Raw genomic sequence first — 10,792 nt, 5'->3', positions numbered from 1 at the left:
GCACGGAGGCCGGACGCCGGGCCCGGGACGGTCACGGAGGCAGGACGCCGGCCCCGGGACGGTCACCCTGTCCCCTGCGCACCCTGCGCAGACGCCCTCCCTGGGAGCTCTCCGTCCGCAGCAGGAGTGGGCGCTCGAGGGGTCTGAGAACGTCAGACACGTGACGGAGCGGGGACGAGGAGGTGACCGGGATGGCACCCCTGCAGGCAACGACGGGTGGAGACAGCAGGAGGGCGGGCTGAGCCGGGTCCTGAGCGGGACGGAAACGAGGGGCCGCCCGGCGTGGGACGGCCAGGCCCGGCCTGTGTCCGCCTAGTCTCCGGCCCTCCGCCCCGAAGGTGCCGCCCCGGCCCCGCGTGGCCGACCCCAGCCCCCGGAGCCCGAAGGCCGGCGCGGCGGCGCCCAGCCCGGCAGGAGGACCGTGCGCTGCCTTCCGCCCGTGCGCGCCGGGGACGCCCTGCGTGCGCGTGGCCGCGCCGGAAGTAGCCCGCCGCTGCGGCGGCCGCGGCCCGGAAGTGACGTGCCCTCGGCGTGGGTGAGTACGCGCGTGAGCGCCGTGGCCTTGGGGACTCGGCAGGGGCGCCGGCGGGAGAAGGGGCGCCGGCCGGTCACCGCGTCCTTCGTGCAGCGGGGCGGCGGCGGGGGCGCGCGCTCGGCGGGTCCGCCCTCCGCCCCCCGGGGTCCGGGCCCGGGGCCGCCTCGCTCCGACGCCCCCCGCCCCGCGCCTGCTGCTCGAACCCACGTCTAAGTGGTTCAGACGTTGCCTTTGACCCGAGGCCCCACGTGCCGGACATTTGCGTGTCTGTAACTGTTCTTGATGGTCATTCTGGCGCAACACACCGTGAGCCTGTGCACGTCTCGGTGAACGTTTCTTTACGCAGCAAGTTGCATTCCACGTGCAGCGCAGTGAGACGTGCTTTTCCGGTTCCTTCCCTCCCCCGTAGGTGCGTTTTGCTGAGTGACGGCGGGTTCATCGATGCGGGTCCTGTTTACGTTTTTGTGGCTGTCGACACTGGGGAGTCCTGTTCACACAAGTGTGTGAGTGAGAAAAATCACTCCTGTCGGCCCTGTCACTGGAGGCTGCCTTTCCTTGCAAAGGACAGGGCCTTTGGTAAAAGAGGAAGGAAAGGAGAACTCAGTGCTTTTCAATGCAGCTTTGCACCCAGAAAGGTCTGTTTTGGCAAAGACAACATATGTCAAAAGCGAAGGCACGGAAAATGGGTTCCTTTGGAATTATCCTCGCCTCGGTTCCCGTGGGAGGTGTTGTGTGTCATGCCTCAGCTTGAAGGTTCTTGGTGCAAAGCACAGGTGCGTCACGGTGCCGGAGAGGCCGGAGCACCCCACTGTGTGACTTTGGGCGAGTGGCTTAACCTCTCTGAGCCTCAGCCTCGCCTGCTTTAAAATGGGCGTAACGAATGTAAGAGTCAGGAATCGTGGCCTCATCACATTAGGATCATTTAAGGAGGGTTTATAAACACACTTTCTAAAGGGGAGAGTGTAGGGAGACGTGTGGTGCTAGCCTGGAGCCGGTGACAGTGGACTTGTTTCTACCCCTAGACGCTGCCGAAATGAGAAACGTCCAAACCTGTAGAGAAGTTTTATGAGTTTTTTGAGCCAAACTGATGACAATTGCCAGGAAGCAAAGTCTGAACGGACTGAGAAAATGCTCCGGAGAACGGTATTTTTGCAGCTTAATCTATACATTGGTATCAAAGGCGGAGACGTAAGGAATGTTACACGAAATCCATCAGCTGTAGGTTAAGGGGGTGGGAGGGAGGAAAGCAGGGAAATCTCTGGGATTGGGTAAGAAGACGGAGACACATACTTTTACATTGGTGGGTACAGGACACTTAATAATGAACGTGCAGCACACATAGATGGTATTTGGGGAACAAGATACAACGAGGGGGTCTGTGGTCTTGTGCTCTGGTGCGGAGGCTGTTCCCTGAGGGGTCTGGCAAAGGAGATCAGTCTGACATTCCAAAGGTATGTTACCTTACATGCACAAAGGCAATAGACAGGCTCACTTAGGGTAAAGACCTTTGTCAAGGAAGCTACAGGCCTAGGACGTGACTACCCGCCATGGCCACTTTTAGTTAGGAATCTTTAGTCAGACCATTCTATGTGGGTGCTTAGGTCTCCGAGTCTGTAAGGCCCCCCGTGCTGGCCTCCCCTGAGCTCACCAGGTTCCGAGTGTGGCCCCTTTTCCATCCACAACGCCGAAGGCTAAGGGGAGGGGCAGTTACAGAACCAAACAGAGTGGTACAGACAGGGCTTCCTTGACGGGGGGGTGACCTCAGTGTAGTGATCCGAGGGGAGCAGGAAGCCACTTGCCCGCCCTCCTGCCCCTCCCACCGTGGATTCAGTCACCCACAGTCAACGGACATTCAGAAATATTAAATGGAAAACTCCACAAATAAACGATGTTTTAAATTGCACGCCGTTCAGAGTAGAGTGGTGACATCTCAGTCTCCAGCTCACCGCTGACCAGGACGTGTCATCCCTTGCCCAGCGGCCCTACTCTGCGTACACTCCCTGCCCATTAGTCACCAGTAGCCATCTCAGTTATGAGAGAGACCAGATTCACATGACTTGTATTGCAGTAAGTTGTTACAATTGTTCTGTTTTGTGATTAGGTATCGTTAATCCCTCACTGGGCCTAATTTATAAATTAAATGTTATGTTACGTATGTATGTATAGGAAGAAACTAATACATACAGCGTTCAGTACCATTCGCATGGTACCTACTGGGGGTCTTGGAACGTGTCCCCCATGGATAAGGAGGGTGACTGTGTAAGTTTCCCTCTAAGCACTGCTGTGGCTGCATCCAATGAATTCAGATATATTGTACTTTCATTATCGTTCAGTTAAATATTTTCTAATTTCTCTTGATTTCTTTTTTTACCTGTTGGATTATTTAGTAGAGTGTCATTTAACTTCCCGTTTGACCACGTAATCTGCACAAGATAACACAATAGCATTTGAGTAAATGGGTGCTTTTATATCCAGTGTTGGGGTGATTTAATGATTTAAATTCTTTGTACGCAAATCTTGCCTCTGAGTAGCATGCAGGCCGGTAGGGGCAGATGACTTCATGACTCAGGTCCTAAGTGGTGAGTGACGTGAGAAAGTTGTAGTCCTCAGTTTACTTACGTGTTGCAAAACCAGATGTCAAGATTTAGTTTGTGTGATGTTCAAGTTTAAACCAGGTAGCTTATTTTGTCAATTTGACTTTTGTTAGGGAGCCATGAAGCCTTCGAGGCTTTTCTCAGCGGGATGGCAGGCCATGATGGAGGGCGCAGGGCACTGGACTCTGCCCGCGTGGGCCGTCCTCGGGCCCGGCCAGCTCGCTCCCAGGTGGCTCTGGGTCGGCTCTGTGGACTGCGCCGAGCGCCAGGAACCCCCCGGAAAGAAACTGCTCTCGGAGAAGAAGCTGGTGAGACCTGTAACTGGGGAGGAACTGGGTGCAGCTTCCCTCTCAGGAGGCACGGGCGTTGTTTTGCGTTCCCGTTATCGTGTCTTCATTTATCCTCATTACGTTATTGGCGGGACACATGTAGGTCTTGAAACGATGAGATGAAATGAGGGCCTGTGTGTGCCAAGCCCTGAGCTGTCACAAAACTACAGCAGCCCAGGGCAGGTGCCAGGGTGCCGGGCGTGTTGGCGAGGCTGCTTCTCCTTGGCCCGGAGGCTGCCTGGCGCTACCCGTCAGCGGGCTGTGTGTCCCCCATGTGTGTTACAGATGTCCTTGACTGTGTGTGAGTGTTTCTTAACATAAAACATCTTGTGTGAAACATGAATGGCGTTTAATTAAATTCAGGAAAAGACGTGTTTATGACCCACTCATCTCCTCCCAAGTGGGGGGCCAGAGAAGCAGTGCTTCCTGTGGGAAGGGGACTTGGGCAGCCCGTGCCGTCTCCATGTGGTTCTGTCTTCCCCGGAATGTAAGACTGAATGTGCGTTTGCCTTCCCTGCAGGGCTCATCGGTGTGCGCGCCTCCCATCGGGTGGTTTGGATCACTGTAATTTTACTGTGGCGTGCAGCGAAATTATCCCTTGAGGTTTTTAAAGAGTAATTCATGGTTTTTGCAGGGTAGGGAAGAGGGAGAAGGTGAGGGGATTAGAAAGCACATTCGGTAACCACAAGATGGCCACGGGGATACGAAAGACAGTTTGGGGAATAGAATCAATAATGTAAAGATTTTGTAGGGTATCCGATGGACACTTGTCTCATTAGGGAGACCACCTCAGGGATGATGTAGATGCCTGATCACTGCACTGTCCACCTGAAGCCGAAACCGAATGATAATGAATGTCAACTGTAATTATGTATATTCACAAGCGGAGCACAGCATAAGGAATAGAGACAGTGGAAATGTAACGGCTGTGTGCGATGTCAGAGGGTAGTAGATTGGGGTAGAGGGGTTATCACTGTGTGAGGAGTATAAATGTGTAACTATTACATTGTTTTGTACACTTGAAACTAATTTAAAAAAATAGTAATTCATGGTTTTTCCATGTGGTGGTGCCAGAGAGTCTAAAATGTTTGTGTATTTTCTTTAAAAAAGATCTGCTTACGTAGTAGTTGCCCTCGGTGTGGTGGAGGGACCTCGTGGGTGCCAGTCTGTGCACAGTGGTCGGGGTGGCACCCCTGATACCACACTCGTGTTTCGCTTGGGTGGCTGAACTTCTTGTCGGGGGAGCTGTGTTTACCAAGTAGTAACCTGCTGAGCTCTAAGTCCGCAGCGAGAGCGCCTCCTTCGGGGCCTGGAGAGGAGCTGACGGTCAGAGAGAAGCCTGTTTGCATTGCTCCATTCAAACCTAAGCCCTGTGCAGTCAGGCCCAGAAAACGTCCCTTCTTCATAGCAGGGCGCTGGAGGCCCCTCCCAGCACTCTAGCTCATGTTCCTCTTGTGGCCTAAGGAACGAGAACTTTCCATCAATAAAGATCTGCTGTTTCAGTAATATGTTTCTATTCGGAAAAGCTGGAAAGGCGCTCTATTTGAAGATTGTTTCCTAAACAACCATCATTTGTTCAGGTAGAGTGTTGAGCTCAGGACCGAGCGTGTCCGTGCTGACCGCTTGCACGTCTGCGTGGTTGGCTTAACCTTTGCCTGCGGGTGGCAGTCACTGTGGGAACTGTTCCTTATGTTTGCACGTTAGGAGAGATCGGCGAGACTAGTATCAGCAACCTCTCATTTTGAAGCCTATCACAGATAGGAAAGGTACCTGTCAAACGGCTGCTTGTTTCGTAGAAGGATGGCGGAGTCAGTATCCACTGCTGTGCTTTCTGCAGAAAAGGCATTTTGTGGACCGTCGCCGGCTGCTTGTACGAGGAGGACGCGGAGGCGACGGGCTGAGCTGCTTCCACAGCGAGCCCCGGAAGGAGTTTGGAGGCCCCGATGGGGGTGACGGAGGCAGCGGCGGCCACGTCATCCTGAGAGGCACGTGCCCTGAGGGGCAGCTCAGGCACCAACACTGTGTCTGCACTTTGGGGGCAGATAGTTTGCCCTTCTCACTCCAATGGGAGTTTGAATTCAAAAATTGATAGATGGACGTCATCTCTGTTCAGTTCTGTGGCTGGTCATGTTTAAATAATGTACCAAAACCCAACTTGAATAGTGAGTGTTTTTAAATTTCAGGAACACGAAGGTAGTTAACTGTCAGGGAATCTTAACATAGTGAGATCCGTCCAAGGACAAATGTATGTCGGTGTCAGCAAGTGTGGGAAGAGTGTTAACTACACGCCACACACTGAGCACAGGTGCTCGGGAAGCTGGGAGCTTAGCAAAGAGCCCGGCACTTTGTTAAGTGTAGGCTGTCTTTCAATTAATGGCATTATGGGTAATTTTGAAGCTCTCAGAAATTGTAGTATTTTTTGAAAAAAAAATAGGAATTTAGCTTTTTCAAATAATATGTTGCTAGTGTAGTAACTTTGGCTCCAACTGCATTCCATGTTCCCCGAGCATCTGAAGGTTTCTGAAGTGAACAACAGAAAGTTAATATGCAGAGAGTTTTTAACACAAAGGAAAGTGAAGGTCCTTGCTCTTTCAGTTGACCGGCAAGTCAAGTCACTGTCATCGGTCCAGTCACAGTATCAGGGCTTTGACGGAGAAGACGGTGGCAGGAAAAACTGCTTTGGGCGAAATGGCGCTGTCCTCTACATCCGGGTGAGCCGCACGGCCCGTTTCTAGACCTCTAGCTCCCCAGGTTCTGTGCTGTGGTCCAAAGGGGCACCCTGGGCTTGAACCACACAGCTGTCCTCCGGAAAGCAAACCCCGGGCCGGACATTGTACTTATTTTATGCCACGTGTTGAGAAAATCATGAAATCATTATTTGTAAATTATTTGAAATCATTATTTGTAAACCCACGGAGCCCACGCTTCCTCTGCCCCAGCCCTCTGGAGCGAGGCCTCCTCTGAGCTGAGGGCTTACGCTTTCTTCTCTCAGATTGTCGCAGCATTTTCCGATGCTTCTGCTCACCCTCATGTCTTAGGAACACTTTGAAAACGCCATGTGTGCATGTTGCAGGTGTGTCACCAGCCCCATAACACCCTTCAAAGGCTGGGGCCGTTCTCCTGGTTCTCCGTGGCTCTGGGAAGGGTGCTTAGCTGAGCCCCTTCCACTGCACCCCTCCCGAACTGGACAGGTACCCCAGGCCCCAGCCACTCTCCTCGAGTGTCCCTTTCACCCTGTAAACACTGTCCTGTTCCGCAGGTCCCCATGGGCACTTTGGTGAAGGAGGGAAACAAAGTTCTGGCTGACCTGTCGCGCCCAGGTGACGAGTACATCGCCGCCCTCGGTGGGGCGGGAGGAAAGGGCAACCGCTTTTTCCTGGCCAACGATAACCGCGCACCAGTCACCTGTACACCCGGACAGCCCGGTCAGGAGCGGGTCCTCTTCCTGGAGCTCAAGACCATGGCCCACGCGGGGCTGGTGAGTGTCACACTGAGCTGTGGAAAGTCTGCTGCTTCCGGTGGAGGAAAACACCACTGGCCGAGCGGGGAGTAACAGCCCCCCTTTCTCCAGTCAGCATCCTGTGACCTGGAATAGGAGCTGTGCCCTCAGCTGTCCAGCCCCCGTCCTGAGACTCGCCCTGACTTCAGGCCATCGCAGGCTGAGGACGTGCTGCAGCGTGTCCCCTCTCTTCCAGGTCGGACTCCCCAATGCGGGGAAGTCCTCGCTGCTCCGGGCCATTTCGAATGCAAAGCCTGCCGTGGCTGCCTACCCGTTCACGACCCTGAAGCCCCACGTTGGCATCGTGCACTATGAGGGCCACCAACAGGTAGCAGGTAGAGCTCCCTGGGGGGCTCCCCGGGCGCTGGGGAGGTGGCGTCAGGGATTCGACAGCTTCCCAGCTAAGACGGAGCCTTGTGTGTCCTCCCAGCGTTAGGGTCTAGGTTTGTTTCCCACCTCGTCCCCGGGCGTGTGTGGGTTCGGCCCAACAGTTGGAGTTCACGGCCAGCCTGAGGAGCGGACGCCTCTCACCGCCTGTGCTCTTCTCCTTTATCTGTGGGGACCTGGCTGCATCACGCGTGCAGACAGCGTGTGATGTTAAAAGCTTTGCCTGTACCATTCGGCGAGAAGAAAACTTTTCCCCGCAAGATAATGTACCCCTTAAAAATAGTAAGCCTGCTGGTAACATTATTCATATAGCACTTTATATTCACGAAGTACTCTGATAATTTCTACTGGTAATCAAATTATTAATAGATTGCAGGAAGCCATTTCCCCGGTTTTAAATCATTTTTGAAGCCAGAAAGACTGGCAGGTGTAATTCCAGTGAATAAGTATTCCTCTTTACATTGATCCGTCATCATGCCTGTCACCCAAATATTTCAAGGCATTTTGTAAAACTCAACACTGAAACGCCTCGGGTGGCAATTGGCCTAATGAGTCACTGAGGCAGTAAATTGAATGAGTTTGGTTTAAGATGTTCTTGGGAAGGAAAGTTCTAGAAGCCGGGGGCGGGGCCCAGCGGTCACCCGGGCCGCTGGCAGCCCTGCTCTGTGTCCCGCAGTGGCAGACGTGCCGGGCCTGGTCCGCGGCGCCCATCGGAACCGGGGCCTGGGGCACGCCTTCCTCAGGCACATCGAGCGCTGTGGCTTCCTCCTGTTCGTGCTGGACCTCTCAGTGCCGCAGCCCTGGACCCAGCTGGACGACCTGAAACACGAGCTGGACCAGTATGAGGAGGGCCTGTCCAGCAGACCCCACGCCATCATCGCCAACAAGATCGACCTCCCCCAGGCGCGAGCCAACCTGCCCGAGCTGCAGGCGCGCCTGGGCGCGAAGGCCATCGCCCTGTCCGCGGCCACCGGTGAGAACCTGGAAGAGCTGCTGCTGTGCCTCAAGGAGCTCCACGACCGCCACGTGGCTGCCGAGCTGCAGCAGGGCCGCCAGCCGCTCAGGTGGTAGCAGGCGCCACCTTCCGGGTCAGGTCGGCCTGCCCTCTGACGCCCCCCAGCCTGGGCCAGGCCCCCTCCGGTGGGGACACTGGGGCTGCTGACAGTCTGCTCCCTGTGCTCCCTGTGCGGACTGACATGCTGAGACGGGCGCGTCGCGGACTTAGCTCCGTTTAGGGGACCATGTGGCATGCGCAGGAAACAGCACAGCGGGACCGAGGCCAGGTGCCAGTCCGGTTCCAAAGCGTCAGCCCGCACGTGAGCCTCTGTCCCGCAGACCTGCCTTTCCATAGCTGTCCCCACGGCCTGCAGAGCGGCGGTTTCTACAGGGTGTTCTCTGCCCTGTGGGGCCGGGGACAAGGGTCATTTGCAGGTGTCCCCTCCCCTGTTGTCCCCAGACTGTGCTGTGCTCTGTAGGAGCCCGACACTGAAAAAGATTCACAGCTTTTGATTGACTGAATGCACCCAATATGCAACCCGGAATGTGGCTTCAGACTGGCATTTGCTCAGCAGATTATTGGCAGAGGGAAGGCCGAGTGCCGAGAGGAAATGCTGGGCCACATCTATGCAGCACTGTCACCTCCAGGACCCAGAAGGCGTCTGGGCCAGCGGCCGTCTCCAGCCTTGTGGCTCCCTGTGGTCAGCTCAGAGGACACGGCGGAGACAAGGCCAGCGTTTGTCTGACTGACTGATTCTCGGTTGGAGTGATGGCAGCTGAGGCTGAGTGCTCAGAAAGCACCCCTTCTCTGTCGTGTGGCTCGAGTCTGCACGGCCCAGTATTCACTGGAGCGCTGGCGTCCACTAACTGCTAACAGCTGCTGCCAACTTGCTCATCCAGCAACATATTCTCGAACTATTGTTTCCCTCAAATAAAGTCTGCTGCTTCTGACCTGACCCTGAGGGTCTTTTAGTGAATTGGACAGAGGTAACAGGAGAGGGGATTAGCCCTGGGGTCCTCTGTACCTGAGGGCTGAGCACACCGCAAGTGACATGCCAGCACCTGGGCTTCCGGGAGCAGTTGATTTGCTGGACCCCAAGACGCACCCCCTCCCTCCCCACAGAGCCCCCACTCGGAGGTGCTGTGATAGCGGAGAGATGGTGTTGGTGGCTGTGTGGCCACTCGCTCAGGCCCCACAAGGCCTTCGCAGAGTGAAGCCAGGCCTGAGTGCACGATTACCCACGGCCTGTCGTCACTGTGCCCCCCGCCACACGCGCTCTGCAGAGGGGAGACACTCAGAACACCCGTGGGGTGTCAGGAGCACCGGAGAGCAGGGTCTCTGTCCTGTTCCCGCTGTGCCCCCAGCAGAGGTATGATGGACACTTGTGCAGTGAACGAGGGAATGGCAGCTGCTATTAGGTGCATCTAGGTTTCTTTTACTTTGAAGATATTTGTAAAAGGAAGTGGTTGGTGGTCGCCAAGATGCTCACACCCCAGAAACCGCTACCCACGCTTCCAGCTGTTTCCACGACTATTGGTCTGTCCTGAAGCTGTTCAGCGTTGCCTTGTTTATCAGTCTTGGGCACCACCTGTCCACATCTGGCCCCCAGCCACACAGTGGCCTAGGGTTTGTGTTAGGCTGGCAGCGCGTGCGTGCTGGGGCCCTCAGTTTTCTAGACGCTAACATCCGCCCGCATTTACTGTCCTCATTTTCTCCCTGTCCCAACTTCTCTGTCCTTCCCCTGGTGCTGCCATCTCCCAGATGCTGCACTGGGCCAGCTCCCCCTTCCCTGGAGGTTTCCTCTCCAGCCTCCTAGCCCCACAGGATTGGCTGCTGAGAGCCCTGCAGTGACTCCGGGCGCTCTAGGGCTGTCCCCGTCCCCCTTCCCTCTCTCCTATTGGTGGAGTCCCCTCCAGAGGCTCCTTCTGAGCATCTTCCGCAGGCTGTCACCTGGCTGCTCACAGTCTCCAGAAGCAGGTCTGAGAATGGGGGTACCTAAGCTTCAGGGTGCAGAATTTCCTAAATTCCCATTTTCAGCCCTAAGGCCTGGCATCCCAGCTCCAGAACTCCTGAGTTCACCTGCTCCAGGGATCAAACCTCCAGGTGCTTGCAGGGCCCCCAAGGGTGCAGGCGGGGCCTGGGGATGCAGCTGCTGGCCCTGCCCTCCCCACCCCCAGCGGACCCCCACGCCCTCAGCCTCTGGAACGCTCTCCCTCCCCTCCCTTTGTAGAGTCTCATCCCTTCCTCATTCCTTTCCTGCTGCTCTGGGGCTTCAGATCGGAGCAGGTGGACACGCACCTGCTTCCAGGTGTGAAAGGCCAGGGAAGACGGGAGACCCACGTGCTCACTCAGAACTCGAAATCCGACTTGGGGCACCTGTGACCACCTCAGCAAATACCCCACTTTGTAATTGCAGCAGCCATAGTTTTCTGCTGTCCCTTGCTCCTGTAG

At 55.4% G+C, this 10,792-nt stretch overlaps 1 protein-coding gene across 15 annotated transcripts; it reads left to right on the top strand.

Moving 5' to 3' along the window:
* Window positions 1–10: 10 nt before the first annotated feature.
* Window positions 11–9,296, top strand: MTG2 (mitochondrial ribosome associated GTPase 2). 15 transcript variants are annotated; one of them, XM_074318215.1, is made up of 9 exons: window positions 11–535; window positions 945–1,308; window positions 1,558–1,678; window positions 3,243–3,437; window positions 5,255–5,443; window positions 6,054–6,169; window positions 6,718–6,936; window positions 7,154–7,292; window positions 8,021–9,296. In XM_074318215.1, the coding sequence occupies exons 4-9, from the start codon at window positions 3,278–3,280 to the stop codon at window positions 8,413–8,415; spliced, it is 1,218 nt and encodes a 405-aa protein (XP_074174316.1). In that variant the 5' UTR covers window positions 11–535; window positions 945–1,308; window positions 1,558–1,678; window positions 3,243–3,277; the 3' UTR covers window positions 8,416–9,296. The 15 variants fall into 15 exon arrangements, with proteins under 15 accessions (XP_074174316.1, XP_074174314.1, XP_074174313.1 ...); XM_074318213.1 differs by having other exon boundaries at window positions 16–535; window positions 945–1,042; window positions 5,296–5,443; XM_074318212.1 differs by having other exon boundaries at window positions 16–535; window positions 5,296–5,443.
* Window positions 9,297–10,792: the final 1,496 nt, after the last annotated feature.

This window comes from Rhinolophus sinicus, linkage group LG13 (assembly GCF_036562045.2).
Source record: "Rhinolophus sinicus isolate RSC01 linkage group LG13, ASM3656204v1, whole genome shotgun sequence".
Lineage (NCBI taxonomy): Eukaryota > Metazoa > Chordata > Mammalia > Chiroptera > Rhinolophidae > Rhinolophus > Rhinolophus sinicus.
This window is presented reverse-complemented; position numbering and strand designations above follow the sequence as displayed.